Source organism: Phalangium opilio, unplaced genomic scaffold (genome assembly GCF_054372755.1).
Source record: "Phalangium opilio isolate 3A_F unplaced genomic scaffold, DU_Popi_V2 ptg000017l_1, whole genome shotgun sequence".
In the NCBI taxonomy this organism is placed as follows: Eukaryota; Metazoa; Arthropoda; class Arachnida; order Opiliones; family Phalangiidae; genus Phalangium; species Phalangium opilio.
In genome coordinates this window covers 5711783-5738394 of record NW_028324151.1, presented here as the reverse complement: position 1 = coordinate 5738394, position 26612 = coordinate 5711783, and the positions used below count along the sequence as shown (strand labels likewise).

General features: G+C 36.2%; 1 protein-coding gene across 4 annotated transcripts in view; it reads left to right on the top strand.

Moving 5' to 3' along the window:
- Positions 1-5945: 5945 nt before the first annotated feature.
- LOC149702697 (uncharacterized) overlaps positions 5946-26612 on the top strand; it is a 112080-nt gene continuing 91413 nt past the window's right edge. For 2 of the 4 annotated variants that reach the window (XM_089866532.1, XM_089866531.1), the window contains exons 1-5: positions 5946-8491; positions 16336-17131; positions 17216-17326; positions 17435-17639; positions 22133-22321. In XM_089866532.1, coding sequence (XP_089722658.1) covers positions 16397-17131; positions 17216-17326; positions 17435-17639; positions 22133-22321 — 1240 coding nt within the window. In that variant the 5' untranslated portion in view covers positions 5946-8491; positions 16336-16396. The remainder of the gene's footprint in view (positions 8492-16335; positions 17132-17215; positions 17327-17434; positions 17640-22132; positions 22322-26612) is intronic. The other 2 variants (XM_089866534.1, XM_089866533.1) reach the window with 2 other exon arrangements.

The window sequence follows — 26612 nt, the reverse complement described above, 5'->3', positions numbered from 1 at the left end:
TTCAATAAAAATCGACTAATTTACAGATGCAAATGGACAATTTTTATATACCTGTCCAATTTGTTCCGCAAGTAGCCTGAACTTCCGGTACAACTCTCATCTGAAAAGACATATACTAAATGTACACGGTCCATCGTATCGGGATAAGTTCTGTCCACATTGCAACTTATTCCTTCAAGTTGAAACTGTTCACTCCAATTGTCCAAATCGAAAATACAAATTGTTGTATCAATTTTAAATAAATATCAGTTAAGACTTAATTGAACTAAACCACTAACTAATCTTAGTTGTATACCAAACAAAGTTTTTCAATTACGTTTTGGTTTTAAGTCAAATTGATTTGAATGAATTAAAAACTTATTTAAATTTTAAATTAATTAATTAATGTACATTAAAATTATGTAAACTCAGATATTCCAAGTTGCCCAATTTGTGGAATGAGGAGAAACACTTTCAGATGGAATTCTTATTTAAAGGTTATTGATAAATAAGGTTGAATATTTTTTTGGTTTAATTTTAAAGTAGTTTTTCATTTAATAGCGCCACATAATGTGCGTCCACCAAGGTGCCAGGCAAAAGCACTATTGCAGAGGTTGTTCGAAATATTTTCCAGTCAACGTATCAATGGAGGAACATTTTAAAATTTGTCCATTCAAGTCTATTTTTCATAGGTTTTAATTGATAGTTTGTTAAGGATAACTAGTCAATAAGGAGAACCAAACATGAGTTTAACTTCTTGTATTGTTATTAAATAGTATTGTTATTAAATAATTCAAAATTAAATAAAGTCATTTTTACACTCTGTACTGAACATTGATTATTTTTCAAGAAGAGAAACGTAAACACTCCAAGAGGTGGTAATATTGGGATATGGCAAACCAGGAAATAATTAAAGTTGCAGTGGAAATTGTTATCTCAAAATCTTCACTGACTCCGACAGCTGCACATGTGGCGCTTTCATAATTTCCTGGTTATTTCATAATTTACTAGTTGTACCATAAGTTTATACGGTATGTTCCATAAGTATGACACTACCTATACTTCGTAATGCTAGAGACTTACAACTCGAGCTAGTTCGAGAATGACAAGCGAGAATTGAAGTCCTACACTCGGTGGTTAATTTTGCAGGACTTCCACCTAGCTCCTGTTTAGTCTGCATTACTAAGCCTTTGACATACCCTCACCAGGCGTCGTTTTACGAAGGTGAATCTATGACCTACGTCACTTCATGACAAGCTCCAGTTTGTAACCAGTGACAAACTTATGGAACATATCTTGTGAACTTATGGTTATATTTACGTATTTTTCAAGTGTGAAAAAGTTCCAATACATTGCCATGTTTACAAACTAGGTCATTAACCTATTTTACAACCCTCGTTGATTAAATAAAATTAAATTTAATTCAATTTTAACTAAAACCATTGTTAATTTTCAGAGTATAATAAAGGTCAACCTAGTGTTAGTTGTCCTTTTTGCGGTAGAATCAGTGAAAACTTTCGTTTTGGATCTCATTTAAAACGTCACATATCCTGCGTACACGGTGGTAAAAGACAATCAAATTATTGCGTTAATTGCGGAAATTATTTGACTCCGAATGAAACCCTGGAAGATCATTCTAGAACGTGTACCAGAAGAAAATTTAGAGGAATAGGTTCACGCGTCTTCCAGAAACGCTAACGAAGTCAACCGAATTAATAGGCAAAACCTAAAGAAAAGAAATTCTATTGTATGTCATTCATGGAATAAAAGAAACATACCACCAAAAGTTGAGAGTCCAATTTATTTTATTGTTACAGAAAGCCCTCTCGTTATAACTGTCAAGTTGCCTTTTCAAAATCGATTCTCGCAGTTTAAAGAGAAGGTGAATTCCCACTATATTGGGCTAACTACCCACTGTCATATTCAGAGCGTTGCAAGTGACGATCATTTGCTCCGTCTCAGAAACTATCCTGATTTTGTTTGTTATTCAACGAAAAGCATTGTTTTTCACGCTATTTTTGGCTATTTCATATGATTTGTTTAATAAAAAGTTTAAGATATTGACTGAAAAACGTGTAGCAGCTTAGACGTTAAGGTAACAATTCCTCAGCCTCACGATCTTGTATGTGTTAGGCCTATTTTAAAACAGGGTCCCGACAAACTTGTTTTACGACCATCCGAAGTCAAGACAACTGCTGTAAACTCATACCATAACGCTAATATACTTTCTTTCCCAATTAATTTCACTTTACGAAGGTGATAGTGGATCTTGCCTTTATTGATTGCTAGCCACGATTGTTTATGTTGTACCCGGGGCCACAAACAAACACTCTTACAACATACAAAACAGCAGCGCAAAGCTAGATCTGGTTATACATAACCACACCTAGCAAAAATCTAAATGCACCTAGGCTTATACCTTTCTCATGCCAAACGTAAAAGATGTTCCTGTATGTAATTGTTAGCTAATCACTACTTAAATTCTCAAATATCATATGTAAGTAATTTAAATCACGGTTTGAAACGCGTCAACTCGCAATAGGTTGTTTCATTCAGAAACATACAACACTCATTAAAGTTGTGTTCACCGTCCCTTTTAACTCAAGGGCAATGACCCTTAGTTTGGCGTATTTCCTTTTTCGACAAGTGTATTCTATAGTGTTTAAACACCTTTTCAAAATCATGCTATATATGATTCTGGTTTGGTTTTAGAGGCGCCACCTATTTGTCTTTACAGCCCACTGAACTTGGTGACGTAACTTTTATCTCCGCTGAAATGTTTAGGGTCTCAAATCAGTATGATCGAGGGGACCGATAGTTAGAATTCCTCAGACTTGTATACATGTACTTCAGGTGTACTGACGTTCGTAGTATCTACCCCCTCGAAAGAGGCCTCTTAAACATTTACTTTTAGAAAAATCAAACCTTGGAAGAAAATCGCTATCAGTACAGCACCGCCTTGTGTAAATATATAAGATGTTTCAAGGAAAACGTCTCTCTTCATTCCTCGAAATGTTTCCACTTGGTTACCATCACGCCACGTGATTCACAAAACCTTACTTATACTCTCTTGTCAAGCTATACTTATAAATTGTGACGTAATAACAGATGAGGTCTTGGGTTAAAAAACAAAGGTTTGATAATAAGGGGAAGGGAATTGTATTTCAAGTATTTTTATCAGGATAAAATTCTTAATATCGTGAAGTGATTATTTTAATCACGTAGTTTGAAGAACCCATAGAACCTTCAAAGATATTGGTTGTAATGCTCCGTGATCTCAGGTTCTTTATAGACCTTTTCGACGTAAAATGGGGGTAGGCAACCCTCAGTATCGGGACGTACAAGGGGACTGATACATAGTAGTTTGTGCATGATACTAAAAGACTACAGCGCAGGTGCCAAAAAGCGAAATGGAAGGCAATGTTGTACCACCGTGTTTTTCCCTTTCAGTTAAATCGAAATGGTCTATTATTATAAATTTCTTGCTTGGCAAGCTTAATATGAATTAGTGGAAAAGGTATGCGCTGATGAAAACCTAAAATGGCTGGATGTTCTCGAGTCTAATATGGGTTCTTGGTAAAATAGAAAACATGAAACCGCGCCCATTTTAGGTTGACGTGTTGTGTAACATACTATCAATAAATCTGAGTATTGAATTATGTTTTTCAGAGGTTGTTTTCTTGAAATGTATATTATTATAATTGGGTTATAAACGTGAAATTTAAGTCGGATTTACACTGATGAAATCTGCATGGATTCGTTTCAAGCTCATGCTTTTGAAACGCTTGAAACAACTTGATGTAGAAAAGATCAATTAACTTTTTGAGTTCGTTATATAGACCATACTTCTTCCCTTTAAAACAATGCTAAATACTTGGGGCTACAGGAATCAGGGCGCGAGTAAATATGCAAATTAGCAAATCGATATTGCGTCCATCCCTATATTGACCCCTTCTTTTTGTAAGGTAAGGTAAGAAGTTGGATTTTATTTGAGATATTGTTAACTCCTTTGAGTATGCGCTAACCCTACTTTCCAATGATACCTAAAACTTTGGGCTACAACAATCAGGGCACGAGTAAAGCAAATTAACAAATCGATAGCGTTCTCTCCATCCCTTTCGTTATCAACACCTCCTCTTTGGAATGACTCCAATACGTTGGTTGGTTTCGTAAGTTGAGTATGTTACATAGCACTACTTAACTACATAAACAAATAGCTAGTATATAAACTTGTAACAAATTTTTATTTTGACTTCCGGGGTCAAGGAATGGGGTCATAATACACGATAATATTTGGCAATATATATTTCAAATCGAGGGTCAAATCGCACTTGAATCAGTGAACATCGATTATAGGTTACATCATAAGTTCATAAGATATGTTCCTTCCATAAGTTTGTCACTGGTTACAAACTGTAGCTTGTCATGAAGTGATTGAAGTAGGTCATAGATTCCAGTAAATCTAGGCCTGGTGAGGCGCTGTCAAAGGTTTAGTAATGCAGACTAAATAGGGGTTAGATGGAAGTCCTGCAAAATTAACCACCGAGTGTAGGACTTCAATTCTCGCTTGTCGTTCTGCTAGAACTAGCTCGAGCTGTAAGCATTTCTCTAGCATTACGATGTATAGGTAGTGTCATACTTATGGAACATATTTATAAACTTATGGTTACATGCACTCATTTTAGCTTTGTCCAGGTATATGACTTTTAAGGATTTCAGGTGCTGTCATGTACACCTATTACCCCTCGGAAAAAGCAGCTTGAAAAACCCTATACTCAAGTGTCTAGCCCCTCGAATTCCCTATAAGAGGGCTCAACACAGAACGGTGTTAAAGTTCGAGAAATATGGACTTTGGTTCGCGGCGTAAATTTCGTTTGAAAACATATCCTACACTATAAAGTTACGGTAAAAAAAAAATGTCAAAATCATTTGGCACACTTGTAATATCGCGTATAATTGATTCCCTGTATAAATTTCCGTCTCTTTTTGACAGGTGATTTATATTCTAAGGCTAAAAGAATTGTACATGCGTCGTAGGAAATTATTTTAATATTGCGCCAATCTCGTCCCTCCCTTTTCCCCTATCCTATCCAAATACGTATCAAAGTAACTTTGGATTGGTAATTGAGGTGAAGAAGGGTATCTTCTTCATTGTTAATTGTCTAGAGTCAGGTTGATTTTTAGTAAAGTAATGATTGGAATAATAAGGCTTCGGCAGCTGTATCTACGTGTGATTTTTCAACGAGGGGGAAACAGAGAGAGAGAAAGAGAGAGAGAGAGAGAGAGAAACAGAGAGAGAGAGCGAGAGAGAAAAAAAATTGGGAAGTACTGGTACTGTACTGTTGGAAATAATATTCGGTATCGGTTAGTTAGGGGAATTGAGGGGGGATGAAATAATGGGGGGGGGGGGAAAGCTGCCGGATTAGAACACTGGGAACTGCGCCTTCATGCTAGACTGAAGTCGACTTAGGGGTCTGTTCTAGCTGCCTCTAGCACACACACACACTTCAGGCCATTGCATAAACACAATAAATGCGAGACCATTCTCATTTTCCAGAAATGAGGGAGGCTCTCGAGTACCGGTACATAAATTCGAAGGAGAAACGAACGAATTGAAGGACTTATAAACATGCGCTCGCCTCATCCTACTGTTTTAAACCTTTGTATAAAAAATATTTTAGAATGAGTTTATGGCGTAATTATATAACTGTTTTTACAATAAACATAAAAACTTTCATTAATTATGGTTAAGAACTTTGTATGCAAATATAATAGACCGTGCTACGTATTGCGTGATCGAGTGGGTTGTGGGACCGACTGTTTGTTAGGGTTAATTAATACCAATGTTAATATGCAAGGTTCCCCTTAACCTGTACCAGGATAGTGCCATGTCGAACATTGGTTCCGATTATGGTGCTACCAAAGGTACTATATTCGCGAGGGGGGGGGGGTTAGATAGTGTAGACCTTAACCCAGCCCGTGCTCCGTATTGCGTGATCGAGTGGGCTGTGGGACCGACTATACTTTAGGGTTAATACCATTGTTAATATACAAGGTTATTTCTGGTTCCCCTTAACGTGTACCAGGATAGTGCCATGTCGGAATTTGGTTCCCATTATGGTGCTACCAAAAGGTACTACAAAAGCGAAGGGGGTAGGTACACAAATGTAATAGACCTAAACCTACACTCGTGCTCTGTATTGCGTGATCGAGTGGGCTATGGGACCAACTATACTTTAGGGCTAATACCAATGTTAATATACAAGGTTATTTCTGGTTCCTCTTAACCTGTACCAGGATAGTGGCATGTCGGAATTTGGTTCCGATTATGGTGCTACCAAAAGGTACTATATTCACATGGGGGGCAGATACTGTAGAACAGGTGTACTAAAGTAACAAAATAACTATATAAAAGAACCCAAATTAATCTAACCTAGCTTAACCTAACCCATAAAATCGCAACCAATAAATACAATGGGGATGGGGTCAGGTCAGGTTACCGTCTTGACCCCTTAACTAAGGCTAAAAAGCCAGGTAACCCTTCTGACTACAAGAACAGGGTCTTCGTGTGAACTTTCTTGAAGCAAGGTTTCTTATTCTTAAGTTCAGGTTGGGTCTCCTTGAAAATATTTGACTTTCATATAGGCTAGCTAGCTGGGACTGACTTACAGCTACGCGAGTATTGCTTCGAGAAACTGCTTTTATTGCACGAATCAGTTAATTTGAATTCTATTCAAATAGATTAGGAGAAAAGATAAGAACAACTCGCGTGTGAAGGGTCGGATACGATTTCCATATACACAAGCTTAACTTTTACCGTACCGTGGTTCTCTGAAGGAGAAAGACTCACAGGGGGTGAGTGAGTGATTTTTTTCTGCAAAGGCAAGCAATCAAATGCGTAAGGGAATATATAGAGAAAAGCTGCTGGCTAGATAGTTGCACGAGCGGGTCGAGGGAGTAAATAGCGAATACACGATGAGGAAAGGGTTGTAAAGAACCCGGCGTCGTTCAAGGCTCACGAGGGGCTTGAGAGGTGGGTGGGATGGGGTCGATGCTTCGGTGATAAGAAGGGTTCGAAAAGGGTTGCCTGAAATCCGCTTTACACACTATCCAAAAGCGCAGCCATAACGGAAATCGATATTTTCTTTCTATATATTACGGAAGAAGAGTAAAAAGATTGGGACTTGCGCGGAAATGGAAGGAAAGCGTGCTGAGAAGAGCAACGCTTTTGCTTACTAGACGAGAGAGAGAGAGAGTATGGTCTTTTTTTCCATCCCGGAGGAAAGGCAACGATGCAGGAAAATCTGCTTGAAAATTTTCTCTAAGAATTTCTGTGGTGGGGATGAAAATAAGAGTAGAACGAAACGGAGCAGAGCAGCGATGGAGATGTATTTTTTCTTTTGCCGGGGAATTCTTTATTCAGAAGCCAAATCCCCCTTCCTTTTTTGTGCCCTTGAGACTGAGAGAGTATCTTTGTTGTAGTCGTAGGGATAAAAAGAAGAGCGGTACCTTTAAGCTCAGCTACGAGAGAGCGCTTATTGCCTTTAGCCGCGACCTTGGCACTGAATAAAAAAAGTATTTTTTTTGCTCCTTTTTTCAGTGTCAAGGTCGTTCAAGAGGAAGTAAGGACACGGGATCACTTCCTTGAGGGTGCCAGGGGCTGACGAGGGAGGTGAGAAGGGGTCTGTATACCCGGCTGGGGTGAAACGTGGGCACTAGCTAGGAGTGTTCAGTGTTGTTTTGGGGTTCGCGTGCACAGTTCCCAACTTGGTTGATGTATATTATGGCGTGTGTTTAGTGTGGCTTATCGTGTAAACATGTTTTTATTTGATTTCAACATCGTGGTCGTTTTTGGGTCACCGCCGATGTAGAGTTAATGGGGGGAAATGGCGGCGGGCTAATGGTTATTATTAAAGCGCTTACGCAATATGGATTTTGCGATACTGGGGTAATTTCTGGAATCGCGCCGAATGAAAGCTCTCTTACATCATATGTTATGTCTCTCCATTTATTATACCGAATAGGTCGCATTAGAGTCTTCTTTTCCTCAACCCTACCCCTTCTTTTGCCCCTGCGCCGTTCGCTTTTCCGATCTCGTGGTGCGTGGAATGGTGCACACCCCGTACATGCGCCGCCGTAGCGCCAACATTACATTATTCACGTTCACGAAACGAAAAGCCCCGAGTTTCAAGCGGCTCCATTGGTCGAAATTACCGGGTTCTCCAGTCAGCTTTATACCGCGCGCCTTCTCTTCCCCGCGCTTATGCCATGCAATGTTTCCGGGCCTCTCTCTGAGCCATCACTAGCATTGACTATGCAGCTCACCCCGTACATGTTGCGGGCTGGTAGGCTCAGGCCGCACTACCTCGCACCCACCCCTCGCTACGTTAAACTGGTCTAACGGAGACTAACGCACCCGATAGGGCTGGAAACCGAAAACCCCGACAGAATCTCCGTTGGAGGAGAGAAAGACGGGGCCGCCAGAAGTGGGAGAGGCGAAAATTTAAGTCAAGTAAGCGAAATTTTACTATTAAATCTCTTAATTTTCGTTACATTATATTATTTAAACGTTCCTTTATGGATTTTGTAAAAAATATTAGTCTTTTGAACCGAAATAAGCGAATATTTAAGCTCTAATAAGTGCAAACATGATTCGGGCCTTGGCCCTAAAATCAGTTTTTCTAAAATGGCCGCGTAGGCTCCAGCGCTAGAGCGCTCCTTTCCCGTTTTCTGCTGCGCGAGCTCATGTCGGAAGAGAGGTACCTGCTGGCGCCATTTTTGTTACACTAAAATTAGGTTGCGGACGTAATTTGTCGACAAAACTTTTAATTAGTACGCGTATTAATTAATAATTATACGGCTTGGAATGTTAAACTTTTAACGATTCCGTAAAGTTAGTGGCAAGTATTTCACGATGTAAATCTTAAACCAGTGATTTTATGATATTTCCTGGTATGTTTAGGGCCTAGGTAAACCGTGATGGTTTGAGAAGGTTACAGTAATTTTAATTTATTGGTAGTATTTGCTTCATTATAATGCAAATCGCGGCTTATTTTTGTGCAAGATTATGATACTAAGGTTAAGTTTAAGGCTGCCACAGGAAAATTTACTAAATTAGTAACATTACCGATGGATGTTGAGATAGATTAAGTACACATTAATGGTAGGATTTGAATGTTATTGGCCGATATATTTATAAAATAGTACGTTGTACATTTGTGACGTACAAAATATGTGATTAACTCCTAGTAAAACCATTTTAAAATCAATAATATTAATATTAAGAGCATTCCATTTATGATACTACATGATTAAATGTATTGAGTAGTGGCACTTAGTGTTAAATACCCATAGAGAGTAATACAGTCAAAGGCAGGGAGGTGCCATATTAGTTAAATATTAAAATAATGTGACCTGGCATAGTTTTTGGAAGGAAACACATTATTCAAGTTAAAATATTTTACAATACAAAGTTTACATAGTTTAGACTAAAGGGGGTTTTTGCCGTTCCCCCAGTGTTGCCAGGCTGTGTCCACAAAGTTTATTTGTATCTTAGCCATGTTGCAATTGCAAGTACCTCTCAAATTCTCTGAATTCTTTAGTCTGTGATAATTAAATTGTACCAGACCATGAGAAATTACTTTTATAGAATTTTTGAACCCTTAATAATGGTACTAGTATAGACTAGTGGCAGCCCATGTTATTTGCCCATAGACCTTAATACAGTCGAAGGCAGAGGACTGCCATTACCCTTATTATTTGTGTTTTTCGAATCGTGGTTGATTTGGTAATCTCATCATTAAGGAAAACAGTAATTAAGACTAACGATATATTTTCTTACCCATCATTGACGATGCAAAATAGATAAAATAATTTATGCAAATACTAAATCCTAAAGAAACTAATAATCTCTAGAGTTTTAACGACCTTTTCAAAATCATTACATAAAACCATTTCATGTGTAAGAGAAGTTACACAATTTATTGAGCCATTTTATAAAATGTTCTAGGACGCGTGACCAAACTTAATCAACATGTAATGTTTTTCCCGTCATATTTTATTGCGAATGCGTTTTTGGATGTTATAAGGATTATGCAACAAATACCAGGTGTCTCTTAATACATTGACGCCATACCAGCTACGAGCTGAGTTAGCTAGCGTCGCTTCGCTGTTGTTTATTTTATTTATACAGCTGTATTTTTCTGGTGGTGGTGGTGGTGCCCTGTAACGAGGTTAAAATGGGAGAGCTAGGAAGCCTTTTAAGGCTACGTTGGAAGGAAAATGCCTATTGAAATTATCCAATGTGGGGTATCACGTGACACGTGACTATACTAGCTATTGCTAGTTATGTTAAGGTTTAAACAGGGTTCGTACGGAACCTGGAAAACCTGGATAAGTCAGGGATATGAAAAATAGGGGAAAAAGTCAGGGATTTAAAAATATTTCCTAAAAAGTCAGGGATATGTCAGGGATTTCGTTTGGTATATCAAACCATGCTTCGAGCAATGGTACTTATAACCCTGGTGTGATGAAGTGGGCTCTGATAAACACCTTAAAAAGGTCAGGGATCTTGCCAAAATTTGGTCAGGGATAACCTGGAAAAGTCAGGGATTTTCAATGTAAAAATTTCGTACAAACCCTGCTAAAGGGAGGCTGTAGTGACGTAAAATCAATGAAATAATTGATAAAAATAGTAACAGGGGATTTCCCCATAGAACTTAATCTATTGCAGTACCCATAAACTTTTATCTTGGAAATTTTGTGGAAAATGTGTTATTTCAAATTCAATATTTATTTATTTATAGTGACCCCTTTAGTGTCCAAAATATTGAACTCCTCTCGGGACTGGACCCCCCCCCCTTAGTTTACCTAACAGATTGGTAATTAAACTGGTCACGAGGACCAGTAACCCCAGCTAATTGAATTAAAAACTGGTCCAAGCAATTAATTAAGCATAGGAAGAAGTGGAGAGATACAATCTTGAAAGGAACCCATGATAAGTCTTCGATTAGAAATCTGAAACCATGGAGCAATTATTCTATGATTTAGACTCCATTTAAATTACTCCTTGTAAAATACCAATAAAAAACTTTAACGGTATTAACACGATGACCAGTACCCCCACTAATTGAATTAAAAACTGGTCCAAGCAATTAATTAAGCATAGGAAAAAGTGGAGAGATACAATCTTGAAAGGAACCCATGATAAGTCTATTAGAAATCTGAAACCATGGAACAATATTATTCAATTCTCACTCCACTTAAATTACTCCTTGTAAAATATCAATAAAAAACGTTAACGGTATTAACTTAGAGGAGGGACGTTTGATGCTGGAGTGGTATAGTTTTAGGCTGTTTAAAAATCCCAGCATCCCTTTGAAGGTTGGACATTATTGAGGCTGGAAATATTTTACTAGCTTAGTCACGTGTAAATACTAGTAGTTCTTATTGCTATAACAAGGTGGTTCTTAATAACTTATACCCAACGTAATACTGTGGTACTATGGGTTGTAAATTTCACTGCCATACTTTGAAGGGCCTTATCTCGTGTTGGCGCTGTTGAGTATGATTTCTACTACAGTATTTATAAACGTCTCTCCTCCAAGGCAAGGTTTTAATCTATAATTGAAATATGACGTCTTATCTTCTCAGAGGCTCAGAGTCCGTAGTTATTATTTTATCTGTGAGTCAATCTAAATTAATCTGAGTCAAATATTATTTTATTAACAGTAGGAAATATAATATGATTTATTTTACTTCAATTTTAATTTTGATTTAAATCGACGTATTTATTTAATATGGCAGCAATGTTTGAAATTATTATTTATGTAGGAGTTTGCAAGTATAGGCAAAGCTTAGTTCCATAAATGCACCACGTGTATATGGTTAACCCACTTATAAAACAACCTGCATTTATGCAATTATTAAAATCACCCTCAGAATAATCATAAACTGGTGACAGGGTTCGTACGGAACCTGGAAAACCTGGATAAGTCCAGGGATATGGAAAATAGGGGAAAAAGTCAGGGATTTGAAACTATTCCTAAAATGTTAGGGATATGTCAGGGATTTGAAACTATTCCTAAAATGTCAGGGATTTTGTTTGGTATATTAAGCTATGATTCGAGCAATACTAAATATGAGACAGGTGTGATGAAATGGGCTCTGGTAAACACCTTAAAATAGTCAGGGATATTTCGAAAATTTGGTCAGGGATTTTCAATGTAAAAATTTCGTACAAACCCTGGGTGATTATATTATTAATTTTCAACCCAAGGTCAAGTTCTTCTATTAAATAGGCATAAGGTATGTTGTGGTTTGACCAGACAACACCCAGACAGACGATCGCTGCCTTATCATTGAATCTGTTTTAGTTTTTACTGTTTTGCCAAAGAACTGTTAATTTGGCGACTTTCCATTGGCATTACCAGAAATTAAATCATAGTTGCTTAAAGTATTTAATAGTTTAGTTTTTGAGGCTACCAACCGTATCTTAAGATTTTGGGGATTTAATTACTTTGTTGTTGGAAACAGACGTTAGGTGAAGAGATGTCCTTCTTTTGGCATTTGCATTTGCACCTCTTTACGATTGTAACATGATCCATGTGCCGTTTTTAGCAATGTGTCATGTTATTGTTTTTTAAAAATTAAAATGGTGTATCTCTGTAGACAAACTTTTCAATTCGGAATTTAAAATCCCATTTCCTGTTTGTTTTGCGTGTACCTGAAGGTCATTAGGGTGTATGTGTTTGTTTTTTGCTACGTCCTTTTAATTACTCACAGAAAATGATAGCTCCAAACGCAATTAAAAATTGTACCAAGGTTTGCCTTTTGCGTTTAAACATCAATTTGTCATTGTTTGTGGTAGACTTTTTAATAAGACGTTTAGCATGTTTGTGAAGCAGAGATGCGTGTTTAGGGATTACCATGTGTTCGTGTGTGTTTTTGTGAATCTTAAACACAATGGATTTGTTGTAATTCCTGTTAAATTTTGTTTCATAATGTGTATCATGAAAGAAAAATTCTATTACACATAAATAATTATAGATAGTTTTCACACATGGAGGATTCATACCATTTACACCAGGAGGCTAGGCTACCTGGAGGACAAAATCAGACGGGTTTTTGTACTCCAGGTAGCCCGGCCTCCTGGTGTAAATGGTATGAATTCTCCATGTGTGAAAACGATCTATAGAACATATGAGGAAAACCAAGTTTTTGGCTATGAAAGCGTTAGGGCAGTTTTTAAATTGATTTTAAGGCTTTCACTTTACATGGAATGGCGTAAATGTTATGTTAGAAGTATTAGAATTTTCGTGTTGCACATGAAAATCGAAAAATTCCACCAACTCTTATTCGTAATGCATTGAAAATATTGCAGTCGATATGCACAGAAAAATCCATAGATATGAATTTTCAATATGCGATTTTAAAATGCCAAACATGTGCAGAACAATGAGAGGCGTGTGGCCCATTGTTTAAAGCAATACATATCGTGTTGCGTGCAAAAACAATGTTTTAAAAATCCTTGGATATCCGAGAGAGAGAGACTTTTAGAGTCAGGTGCGACTGCACGTACTCTCCAATAGCCTCGTTTTAACAATAATGTTGTCTTGGCACAGTTCCACTCCACGCGTTTAAATATTTAGTTCCTAGTCAAAGACAATTGTTACTTTTTCTACCCTATATTTTGACATATTTACTGGCATGTTTATTATATTCGCACACTGCCTAGCTGTTGTTCGATAAATGCCCAGGGTTCATACAAACCTGGAAAATCAGGGAAATAGTTGACAAAAACCTCAGGGAAATTTCGAATTTTTACTAAAATTCAGGGAAATCAGGGAAATTTGCGTCAAACACGGGCCGAGTAATTAAGCAAAATGTTCATAAACATACCCTCCATAGAATTAACATTACACTATACTTTGGAGGCTCATAACTCTTGTTCTACTAGAGATACGGGGATGTAATTTGATTATGTAATAGTCATACTTGCCCCCCCACCTCCTTGGTTAACATTTGCTTCGTAGGATACGCTATATACGGGAAAAACCTGGAAATCTCAGGGAAATTTGTTTTCCAAAAGTTGTATGAACCCTGGCTGTTGTTCGATAATGGCATTATTTTTGGACGCATGTAGTTAGAAAAATATGGAACAAAATGGTACAGGAATACAAGTAACACAATTTTATTGCCTTCATGTTACAATTCCCCTCATGGGCGACGTAGCTTCTAGGTTAATTACAATCAATATATTTTTGCGCCTCCCCATAAGTTCCGTTTAATTTGGGGCAAATGACAAATTCTTGTTTGTCGCAGTAGCGTTTGGAAATGTATGGTTTTAAAGATTTTTACAAAATAACCACGACATAGTACCTAGCCTCCTAGGAAAGGAAAATTTAAATATTATCCTGGTTTTAAATGAAAATTATTGCAGATTTTATTAATTATAATTTTCATAATTAAACCTTAAATTGGTATTTTATGTTTATTTTAAATTTTTACAAAATAACTACGACATACCACCTAGGAAAGGAAAATTTAAATATTATCCTGGTTTTAAATGAAACTTATTGCAGATTTTATTAATTAATAATTTTCTTAATTAAACCTTAAATATTACATTATTGGTATTTTAATATTTTTATTGAAACGTTTGTCTTGAACACTTGCTCTGACCTAAATAGGGACTTGGCAGTACTACGTCATGCAACGTCAGGCTACCTTCCACTAGTGCTAAAAAACATACCAGGAGGAGGGGCTTATATAGCTTTCATTCTGTTAAAAAAACATACCATAATGGCGCTGGGGGCGGAGTTAAGCCCGAATTGCCAAGTCCCTATTGATTTTTCTTTTTTATTACTTCTGTGATAATTGGTTTGATAATTTTCTCAGACCATTTTAAACTTGTCATTAGTTTTAATGAAGAAAATCTAGTTTTTAATTATAATTTTTATTACGTGGGTTTAACTTAATTTAATATCGAATTGATTTTCGATTGTTTAATATTTGGCACGGTACTAGTATTTTGCCATTAATACTGTCATTGATGGTTGAAAAAAATATATTAACCGAAGCTTTTAAGCTGGCACGCTCCCAAGTTGTTATAGAAAACTTGATATGTGAAGTGTTAAACATTTACGAATTGTTTAAAATTTACTACCTCTACACTTTTAGTCTCGCAATTTAAAAGATCAACTGCATTGATATCTGCAAAAGCAAATTTTATAAACGGCATGATTTAAATATGATTCCGCGAGTGCAATGTTCAAAGGCAATATTATTTGTACAAACAGATTTTCATGTTATCAACTGCATTGATATCTGCAAAAACAAATTTTATAAACTGCATGATTTAAATATGGTTCTTGGACTGTTTACACGAGTACAATGTTCAAAGGCAATATTATTTGAACAAACAGATTTTCATGTTATCACATCATGAAAGTGTTTAGTAGGGCTGTGCGAATAGTGGTTTTTCAAACCGAATCGAATACGAATCGAATAGTAAATCTGCTATTCGAAATCCGAATCGAGTACTCGTTCAAAAGAATTCAAATAATCAGGTTCGAGTACTCGTTCTTTTCCGATTAATCGATTTTACCAAACGAATATTCGTTTCAAAGCGATTAATCGTTTTCTGAATATACCTAGCAGTACTAGTTTTTAAAAAGAGTACTAGAAAATTTTAGTACTCGGTTTTATCAGACGAATATTATTTTCAAAACGATAAATCGTTTCCTAAATACACGTAGCAGTCTAATAATATTGTACTTCCCCATAGAATGGAATTTTTCCTTAGACTGTGTAATTCGTGAGAGAAAAACCATCGCGAATTGCTTCTTATATGTCATGTGAGCACAGTCCCTTCCATATCCAATCGAATACTCGTTTTCTATTCGAATTTAGCCCCTTGGAAGCGATTACTAGGTTTAGGGATCAGTATTCGTATTTAAATCGGTTATTCGAATTTCTTTTCGAATAATCGTTTCGTTATTCGAATACTCGTTTTTCTCCAAATGGCAAATTCGATTCGTCGAATCGAATAATCGATTCGAATTAAACAAATACTATTCGAAAATTCGAGTATTCGCACAGCCCTAGTGTTTAGTTTAGTCAACATATTTTGGAAAGCTTTTCAAAGGGAGTGAAAATCATGTGATTATTTTGGTTTTGAATACGATTTCTTTTGCGCACAAATGGTTTAGCACTGACTATAGATTGTTTTTATATAAAATTCGGTCAGTTTTGAGAGAAACTTAAGAAATACCGTTTCGTAATAGAAACTTTTTTATAACAAATCGGTTGTAGAAATCTAAAATTGATTGGTATCTTTTTGTTTTATTGTTGTAGGAAGCCTGCCAAAGTTTTCTAGTCTAGTGGGAACTACGCGAAACAAAAAAAGTGATACAAAATGGGTTCCAGTTCGCAACAGTTTTGTTTAAAATGGAACAATCACCATTCAAACATGTTAAATGTGTTTGAACATTTATTATCGAGCGAAGCTCTCGTGGACGTTACGTTAGCCTGCGAAGGGCATAGTTTAAAAGCACACAAAATGGTTCTTTCCGCCTGTAGTCCTTTCTTCCAGAGCTTGTTTTTGGAGAATCCGTGCAAGCATCCTATTGTGATTTTAAAAGACATGAGATACGCGGATTTAAAGGCCATCATTGACTTTATGTATCGTGGCGAAGTAAACGTGTCGCAAAATCAGCTTTCAGCCTTGTTAAAAACAGCTGAAACGTTAAAAGTTAAAGGACTGGCCGAAGTTTCGGGAGAAGACGGTCAATCGAATGGTAGTGGTGTAGTGCAACAAGAAGTGGTCCAACAAACTGTCCCGCAAGCAACCGCGCCTCCGACCGGCGGAAGCGCGACGCAAGGTGGTGGTGGTGGTGGTACAACGACACCTTCCTCCGGAGCTAGGGCTGAAACGCCGCCTTTGTCCAGGCGAAAAAGGGGACGACCTAGAAGAAGATCGTTGAGTGACTCTAATCGTAGTGATAGCGAAGATCAAGTGCCAGCTAAAATTAGGGAGGCGGAATCGCCCGAAGTTATCGAAGACCGAGACATGGACACGTCATCGTCCACTGCCGGTGCGGCTGAGGGGCCTAACGGAGTACAAAAGTTACCATTACCTTTACAAACTCAGGTTAGTTTCATTTATACCCCCACCCTCCCTAGTTAAATCTGCTTAACTAAAATTATGATAACTGATAAATATTTTTAACAACAGACACAAACACAATCACAAGAGTCTAGGCTTGCTATTGACGAAGCCACGTCAGGGGATGAAGGTGACTTTCTACCTTCAAAACTGATGGAGCAGTCTATGACAACCGAAAATGTACGTCCCTTTCCAATCCTACTCTTGATCAAACAAACCCCAAACCTTAAGCCAACCAACAATCTTAGGCCTAATTTAAAACTTTGTACCCTTTTAATTGAACTACAGGTACCAGTTTTCCCTGAAAGCCAAGGTACCGGTTCGACCAGATCACCTACTCCATCGCAACGACTAATGATTGGCTCGTCAAGTTTAGTCGAAAGGTCTATGCAAGGACAAGGACCTTCTACCAGTGATAGTCAAGCGCTAGTTCCTGTTTCCCAGTCATCCGAAGTCTCGGGGACTGGTCATTCTTCCCAGGACATACCCGAAGGTACGTGAAAAAAAAAAAAAAATTCTTAATTTTATTTTGCAACGATAATCATGGGAAAATTTCATGGAGACCTTTTTTGAAATATTCCTTCGATGGATCGTGAGTTATGATTTTAGCCAGTCTACCTGCCATTATGACGTAATTGTAGAAATAATATTTGGGTTTCTGCTATAAAATATTACGATAATTCGATTTTGCGACGCCGGTGTACAATTATGTAACCAAGGCCAACATTTCAATAATTTAACGAATCGAAATAAAACGAAATTGGTTTTTTGGTAGGTGGACAGGCTATAATTATGAATAAGGTGTAAATTGGGCGCGTATCTATGAATCAAATGAAATATTATACAATGCAAAAGTGCAAAAGTACGAACAGTAAATACTTAAATACCAAAAACCTAAAAAAATGCCAATCAGAAATACGCGATAGATTTTTTTCTTTCTTTCTTCATATTTTTCAAATTTGAAAGAAATCCAGCAGAAATATGTAAATTTCCGTATGCTGGCTGAATTCATAACTAAAATATGTTATATAAGAGATTTTATCGAAAAAAACAAACGAACAAAAGAATATGTTGCCGGAAAACGAAAAGAATGTTGCTTTTTCTGATTGGCAGATGATGTTGATGATGATGATGGTGGTGTTAAAGTTAAGTCTGAATTGGATGAATTGGGGCAAAACAACCGTAAAAACAACAACAGCAACAACAAAGCGGAGGGATCTAGTTGTACGAACGAATCCACCACACTTCCTTTGTCGCATCTACCTCTATTGCCGTCGTTTCTCGTACCTCTTTATTCGACATCTTCCTCTAAAAGTGGTGGTGGTAGTGGTGGTGGTAAATTTAGGGAAGGTGGTGCCTCGATGAAATACTTATTAGAGACTGAATTAGAAGCCTTGTACAGACGTAGCCAAAATGCTCGGCAATTCGCGGTTAATATTGCCAAAGCGCTTTTTTCTCCGGAAGAAATGCGTCATTCTAATTGCCGCGGTGCTAGAGACAAACAACAGTTAGATAATGAAAAATTAGTTTACATACAACACGCCGTATTTAGATATTATAACGTAGCCCCTTTCGCCGCTTCCGACGTTTGGAAAGTTTGTTGCCAAAGTATAGACGCTCATTGCCGCCATGAAAGGCGGTTGCATAAAAAATCACTCGTTCAGGACTTAAGTTTCGTTATGAATGCGGCTCAGTTACCACTTTCTTAGTAAATAATGAAAACAAACGAGGGCTCCGACATTCCCAAAAATTAGTACGGTATTTCGCGTTTTCGACAAAGATTTCGTGATTTCTTCGTTAATTTCGCGATTCATTCTTTGATTTCGCGTTTTCGACAAAGATTTCGTGATTGTTGATTTCGCGTTTTCGACAAAGATTTCGCGATTTTTTTCGTTTTCGCGTTTTTCGACAAAGATTTCGCGATTTTTTTCGTTTTCGCGTTTTTCGACAGATTTCGCGATTTTTTTCGTTTTCGCGTTTTTCGACAAAGATTTCGCGATTTCTTCGTGGATTTCACGTTTTCGACAAAAATTTGGCGATTGTTGATTTCGTGATTTCTTTGTTGATTTCGTGTTTTCGACAAAGATTTCGTGATTTCTTCGTGGATTTCGCGTTTTCGACAAAGATTTCGTGATTTCTTCGTGGATTTCGCGTTTTCGACAAAGATTTCGCGATTTCTTCCTTGATTTCGCGTTTTCGACAAAGATTTCGCGATTTCTTTGTTGATTTTGCGTTTTCGACAAAGATTTCGCGATTTCTTTGTTGATTTCGCGTTTTCGACAAAGATTTCGCGATTTCTTTGTTGATTTTGCGTTTTCGACAAAGATTTCGCGATTTCTTTGTTGATTTCGCGTTTTCGACAAAGATTTCGCGATTTCTTTGTTAATTTCGCGTTTTCGACAAAGATTTCGCGATTTCTTTGTTAATTTCGCGTTTTCGACAAAGATTTCGCGATTTCTTTGTTGATTTCGCGTTTTCGACAAAGATTTCGCGATTTCTTTGTTAATTTCGCGTTTTCGACAAAGATTTCGCGATTTCTTTGTTGATTTCGCGTTTTCGACAAAGATTTCGCGATTTCTTTGTTAATTTCGCGTTTTCGACAAAGATTTCGCGATTTCTTTGTTAATTTCGCGTTTTCGACAAAGATTTCGCGATTTCTTCGTGGATTTCGCGTTTTCGACAAAGATTTCGCGATTTCTTCGTGGATTTCGCGTTTTCGACAAAGATTTCGCGATTTCTTCGTGGATTTCGCGTTTTCGACAAAGATTTCGCGATTTCTACGAAGATTTCTTGATTTCATCAAAGATTTCGCGATTTCGTGTGAATGTCGGATCCCTCGAATGGAAAAATAAGAATTTGACTTAATTCATTTACGTTTTAAAAGTTGAATAAAAAATTACAAATTTAGGACTTGTGGGGTATGTAACGTATGGTACGATAGTAGATGGTTATTTCTAAACAATTGTGATAAGTTTTTTTTTTTTTTTTGGAAAAAAACTTAGCCTGTTTGTAAGATTTGGTTCATTTTTCGTCAGAATTCATTCATTATTATCATAGCGGTCGTTAATGAGAGATATATATATAAAAACCCTCCCATAGCTTCGTGTTCTAGTCTATAAATCCAGTTAATCCGGTTAAATATAATACGCGAGATTGTTAATCAGGTTTTTTGGAAGTCTTTGTTATATAAATACTAATAAAAAATGAAAAATGCCTATATCTACCTGAGACGTTTTAAAAAGGGCCCATGGGCTCATCTGAAATAAATAAAATAAATAAATAAATAAATAAATTAATATGGGAAAAATGAATTTTTAAACTTTTGTTGGCTCAAAACTTGCTCGCTCCATTTTAGTAACCAAAGCTAATAATAATAATTATTATTAAATATATAACGATAATGTTATCGCTATACAACCACTTAAAAACAAATTTTATTAAATTTATTTAACCTTAGGGTTTTAATGAAGTACAAATTAAGTGTTGGGTGTAAAAATATCTTTTTTTTTCTTTAATGTTAAGTTTATTGAAATTTTAATAATTAAGCTTCATTAATCCATACTTTCTTCGGTATATATTAATTAATTAATATGCAATCTTTGAATTTGTAAGCTTATGTATGATTTCACACATTTTTTTTTTTAAGTTTGTTCTAGAACATATATATATTTTTTCTTATTGTAACGTAACACTTTTATTTTTTAATGTAACGCCGGTGAATGGAATGGAGTTAAATCATTTTTCTGTTATTTGTAACTAATTAATTAGATAATTAGTAATTCTATGTAATAAATGACTAACAAAATCAGGCTTAAATAAAACGAGTAACAAGTGTTAAAAAAACCACAACGTACATGATTTTACAATTTTTTTACGTTTTTATGTAATTTCCTAACGTTCTGACGATGTAAGGCCCAAGAATTCTTCCGAGTGTAAATTTTGTTGCGCTTGTCAGAAAGCTGGTTTTATTCTTACAGAATGGATATCTACTAATTATGGTGGTAACTTGCAGCAGCAATTTCGCCAACCTATGTTTTTGCCTAAAAATACTAAACTTAGAAGTAATCGTGGCGGTGGACATCAAGAATCAAAGAGAAGTAGTAATAGTTCAGCTACATCAACGAGATTAAAAGGCGGCAAGTTAAGAAGATTTGTGGAAAGACCATCTAATTACGGTGAACTTATGAGTGCAGCAATTTTCAGCGTTATGCACGGAGGAATGGGGTTAAGACAAGCCGCTAACCGTTACAATGTACCGTTAACGTCATTATGGTCGAAAGTCAAGAAACGAAAAGAGTCAACCTAAAGCCAACAATTATTACAAAATAAATTTACTGTACATCCCTAAATCACAGTTCTTTTCGTGTTATTTGTGTTACAATTTATAATAACCAAACATTATTACCCAAAAATGCCGAATTGCTTTAATTGCATTTAGCTTGAATGATCACAGATTACTCTTTAAATACCTTGCAGATTATTTGAATATACAACCTCAATGGAAAGAAATTCTTGCTACTGAACAAAATGTTAAAATGGCCGCTGATTTTATTATAAAAAATCTTAAATGGGGTCAACAAGAACGCAAATGGTCGCGGGAATCTTTGAAACTTGCTCTTATAACGGTTTTTACTAGCGAAACAAATACTAAACGTACTGCTGAAGAATTTAGTATACCCATTGTAACTTTATGGCGTTACGTTAAGGATATGAAAGACTTATTGATGAAAATAGCCACTGGTCAAATACGACTGTAAAGTGGTTAAATAGAAGCTTATATATATATAAATATATTTTATCTGTGCACAATTTGCATCAATTAAAAATATTTCATTTGATTCAAGAAAATGGTTTACCACACAAGATTCTCGGAAGTTACGATAACGAAACAATTGTTTTGTTATTGTAGCTACTGATTTTTTGATATTGTAATTAAAACATTTTTCCCCATTACCTAAAAACTACCCAATTCCTTCCCCATCCCAGATATCAAACCCACAGGACTAGTGTCTTACGACGAGCCATCATTATCACCGGTGGCTGGCCCCTCCCACCATAGTCAAGATGGTAGTGCCATGATGATGTACATGGACTCTTCCGGCGTACCCGCCATCCCTGGTCCTAGCAATTACCAACCAGATAAACAGTCATCGTCACAAACTCAACCATCTCAAGGTAAGACTGAATTTTCTTATGGTCTCGAGGTTTTAAGTTTGCAACCATTTTCGAGCTTTGGATACGAGGTATTGGAAAGTGAAGTTTTATGATTATGATGTGTTGTGGCCTCGCAAAAGTGCGTTGTACAATGTTGTAGTTAGGATATTAATATTATAATCTTCACTCTCGTGTCCAAGTGTGTGATGAATTTGGTTGCCCTACCTGTGCTTCTTAATACATTGTCTCGTGTTGTCCCATGGTGGCTTTTGTGCAGTCTTGTGGTGTTTAGTATTAAAAAGCACCGGTAATTTTATAGTATACTCTACAACGCTTTTAGTTTCGTTATCTTTGGTGATTAAAAAGCGTTTCCCAATGCAAATTATTTGAACGAGACTTAAAATTCTTCGAGGATGACAACTACCTATCCATACTACCTGAAAAATATTGCAGGTAAGTGTAATTTGCAGCTTGGGAAACGCTTTGTGTGCATTGTTTACTTGGATGAGGTTATAAGTGTGATAAGTAGGATTATGACTAAGCGATCGAAGCAGTGTATTTATGGTAAATGATAATGGTTTTATGAAAATTGTTGAGGTAAACATAAACCATAAGTCACAGTGAAGTAAAGGTGGCAAAATATGAACCCATGGTGTTGTAGCTAATAAGTATAGTAAGTTAGATTATATGAATACGAAGTTTTTTTTTTTTTGAAAGTTGTGTAAAACTTGCTGTATCACAAATGTTTGTAAAACTTGCGACTTCAAATAAAGAAAATTATGTGCTAAGGGGGGCTGGGGATTATTGTTTCAATAGCTCAGTTTTTTTGGTAGACATTGTGTTTGTTTAAAATCGCGTTGTAAGGAACGGTTTATCGCGTAACGCGTAATTGTTGCTGGGATCTGGAGAGAAGAAACGAACGAAGATGTACGTGCCAACACTACACAAGTTCCTGGTCGCATATCCGAACTGGATGGCCTTTAAGAAGACATATCTGAAAGTTAAATTGGTGGGTATTACCTTCCTTGATCTAAAACATTAGATTACATACCCATAGGTTTTAAATTAAGCTTAAACCCGTCTACTTTCTTCAGAATAGTTGCTTTTGCGACTATTCTGGAATGTTTAGTAATAAGCTTACATTGGTATATATGGTACTCGTGTAAGTATCCTCGATGCCTAGTACTAAATGGTACTAGGCTTGACGCATTGTAAATGCATGTGAACGAAGGCTTCACTGGTGGTGAGGTGATGTAGGTGTCTGCGAAGTGCAGTGTACATCAAACTGTGATGACCATCTCAAGAAAGATTGAGCTGGAGGTTAGTATCCAGTTTGTAACAAGTTTGATGTTGTTTGGTGCTAAAGAAATTGAGTTTTCCCTAACTGTAATGCGCAGTAATTATATTACGTAAGCATTACAGTAATATTTCCAACAATCTGTGTGTTAAGGTTGATGGAAATATGGGAAAATCATGTTTAGTGTCTAACTGTGAAAGATTTGTTCTCTTTCGTTTTCCCATTCAACCGTTGAACACCGTACAATATTCAGATGGTCAGTTGTCTGCAAATGTTGGTGAAAGTCTGAAGGTGTTGGTACTAAAGTAATTGAACCGAGGTAATTCACCTTTTTAGTGTTCAAAGGTGTGTCTTTGAAAAAAGGCGATTTTAAGCGTTATATCCCTGGAAGTTTGATGAAACACTAAAGAGGTGAATTGAATAAAGGTTTAATGTTAATAATAATATAAAGGTAAAGGTACGTGGCATAAAATGATCGGCCAATGATCCACTTGACCAGCCACAAGGGAACCCAACGAGGTCTCCAAGGTAGCTACTGCATGAAGTTTTTCTTTTATGAAATTAATAATAGTAATACATTTAATATAAATCATTATTTTAAAAAATTATATTATTAATAACTAATTGAAAAATATGTTGCATTATGAGGCTCATATACATCTGATTTTGAAATTAGGTAGTTTTTGCTCAAAAAGAGCTCAGAAGTAGATTTTTTTTAGTCAGGGTTTTGAGAATATCGGAGTGGACTATTATAGGCAGTTCCTGATTTTTGAAACACTGTTTTTTGAAGTGAAAAGAACGTTTAAGTGTAGAATGGTTCGATGAGGCTCAAAACAGCTTAAGTAGATGTAATGAGATACAAACGTTACTTAGTAGCCTTGTAAAAATGGTTAGAGAAAGTACCAACTGCGATATTTGAGGTAGTTTCAAGAATAAACTTATGAGTGACAGTTTAAAGTAGCAGTTTAAGCAATACGTGACAAACCAGTTATTTTATGAGAACATGTTGTGGTATTGCTTTATTGTATAAAATCTCAGTAGATGTATATCATAGTTCAAATTAGGTATAAATAAGCGTTATATTATTTATATAAAAAAATAATGAAATTGATCTCAAACCTAACGAAATAATGAAAATCAGGAATGCAGGTAGCGTAAGGTCTGGTGTGAAAAGAGGTAGTGTCAAAGCCCCTAGTGATTTCGAAATTTTACAGCCGCTACATGCCAATATAAATTTGCATCATTTGTTAAGTTTGTAACGACGAAACTGGTTTTACCACCATTTTACGCCATTTAAATTTAACCTTGGATAGTTTTAGTTTTCACTATGGATATACAGGATGGGTTAGCTAAGCGAAGAGGGCACATCCACCATAATATTATGATGTTACTTCAGTAAGTACCTAGATCTAGATTTGGTATCTGAATATATTCAGTCTGAGTTTAGGTACACAGTTCTACATTATTTGTTCAATTACTTGAAAAATTGGTTAAACCTATTAAATTGTAGTGGTATATATTGTCCTCAAATAGCTAAGCCACTCTGAGAACACGTCGCTTAGCTGGTAAATATTATTTCGTCGTGAACGTGTGATGGAGCATCAGAGTTTTGGCTGCGTATGCTACAACCAGGTTTGAGATGTTGAGGGGGAGGAATTGATTTATTTGGTATGGTAGGTGTAGTGAAGCTTGTACAATAAACGAGGCTTAGCAGAAAGTTATACTCTTGTACAAGAAAGCTTTGCAAGTACTGTTTTTATCCCTGGGTAGTTTAACATAACCGTATTCGTTCGCCCAACCTTTCGCTTATCGTGACAACTCGTCACGGTAGTGGATTCCAGTGGTAATATGCAGTTTTGAAGAGCCTGCGTCGACTTATTTGTTAGTATTAAGTCTCATAGGGAAAAAGTAGAACAAGGACAATTGTCATGCGGAAAAATTATGGATGGGGCTTGGAACACTCAATTTCCCCTCTTCTTCATTTATGTAGCGGAGATTCTGAAATAGATGTCTGGATTATGTCGTGATGTGATCGGCATAAGTTTGGTTATTTAAGAAATAAATTTAGAAAATCTCATGGGAGTTAAAAAAATCATTGAGTAAGATTTTGGGTCGCATGTCGCATGTTCCGACATCAGGGTATTGATATTATTGAATATATACATGCTCTAATTAGTAGAGATTATTGATTATATACATGCTCTCTTGAGTTGAGATTATTGAATATATACATGCTCTCTTGAGTTGAGAATATTGAATATATAAATGCTCAGATGAGTTGAGAATCTTGAATATATAAATGCTCAGATGAGTTGAGAATCTTGAATATATAAATGCTCAGATGAGTTGAGAATCTTGAATATATAAATGCTCAGATGAGTTGAGGTTATAGAATATATACATGCTCAGATGAGTTGAGATTATTGAATATGTACATGCTCTAATTAGTAGAGATTATTGATTATGTACATGCTCTAATTAGTAGAGATTATTGATTATGTACATGCTCTAATTAGTAGAGATTATTGATTATGTACATGCTCTAATTAGTAAAGATTATTGATTATGTACATGCTCTAATTAGTAGTGTTTATTGATTTCCATGAGTTGAGGCTATAGAATATATACATGCTTCCATGAGTTGAGGCTATAGAATATATATACATGCTTCCATGAGTTGAGGCTATAGAATATATATACATGCTTCCATGAGTTGAGGCTATAGAATATATATACATGCTTCCATGAGTTGAGGCTATAGAATATATATACATGCTTCCATGAGTTGAGGCTATAGAATATATATACATGCTTCCATGAGTTGAGGCTATAGAATATATACATGCTTCCATGAGTTGAGGCTATAGAATATATACATGCTTCCATGAGTTGAGGCTATAGAATATATACATGCTTCCATGAGTTGAGGCTATAGAATATATACATGCTTCCATGAGTTGAGGCTATAGAATATATACATGCTTCCATGAGTTGAGGCTATAGAATATATACATG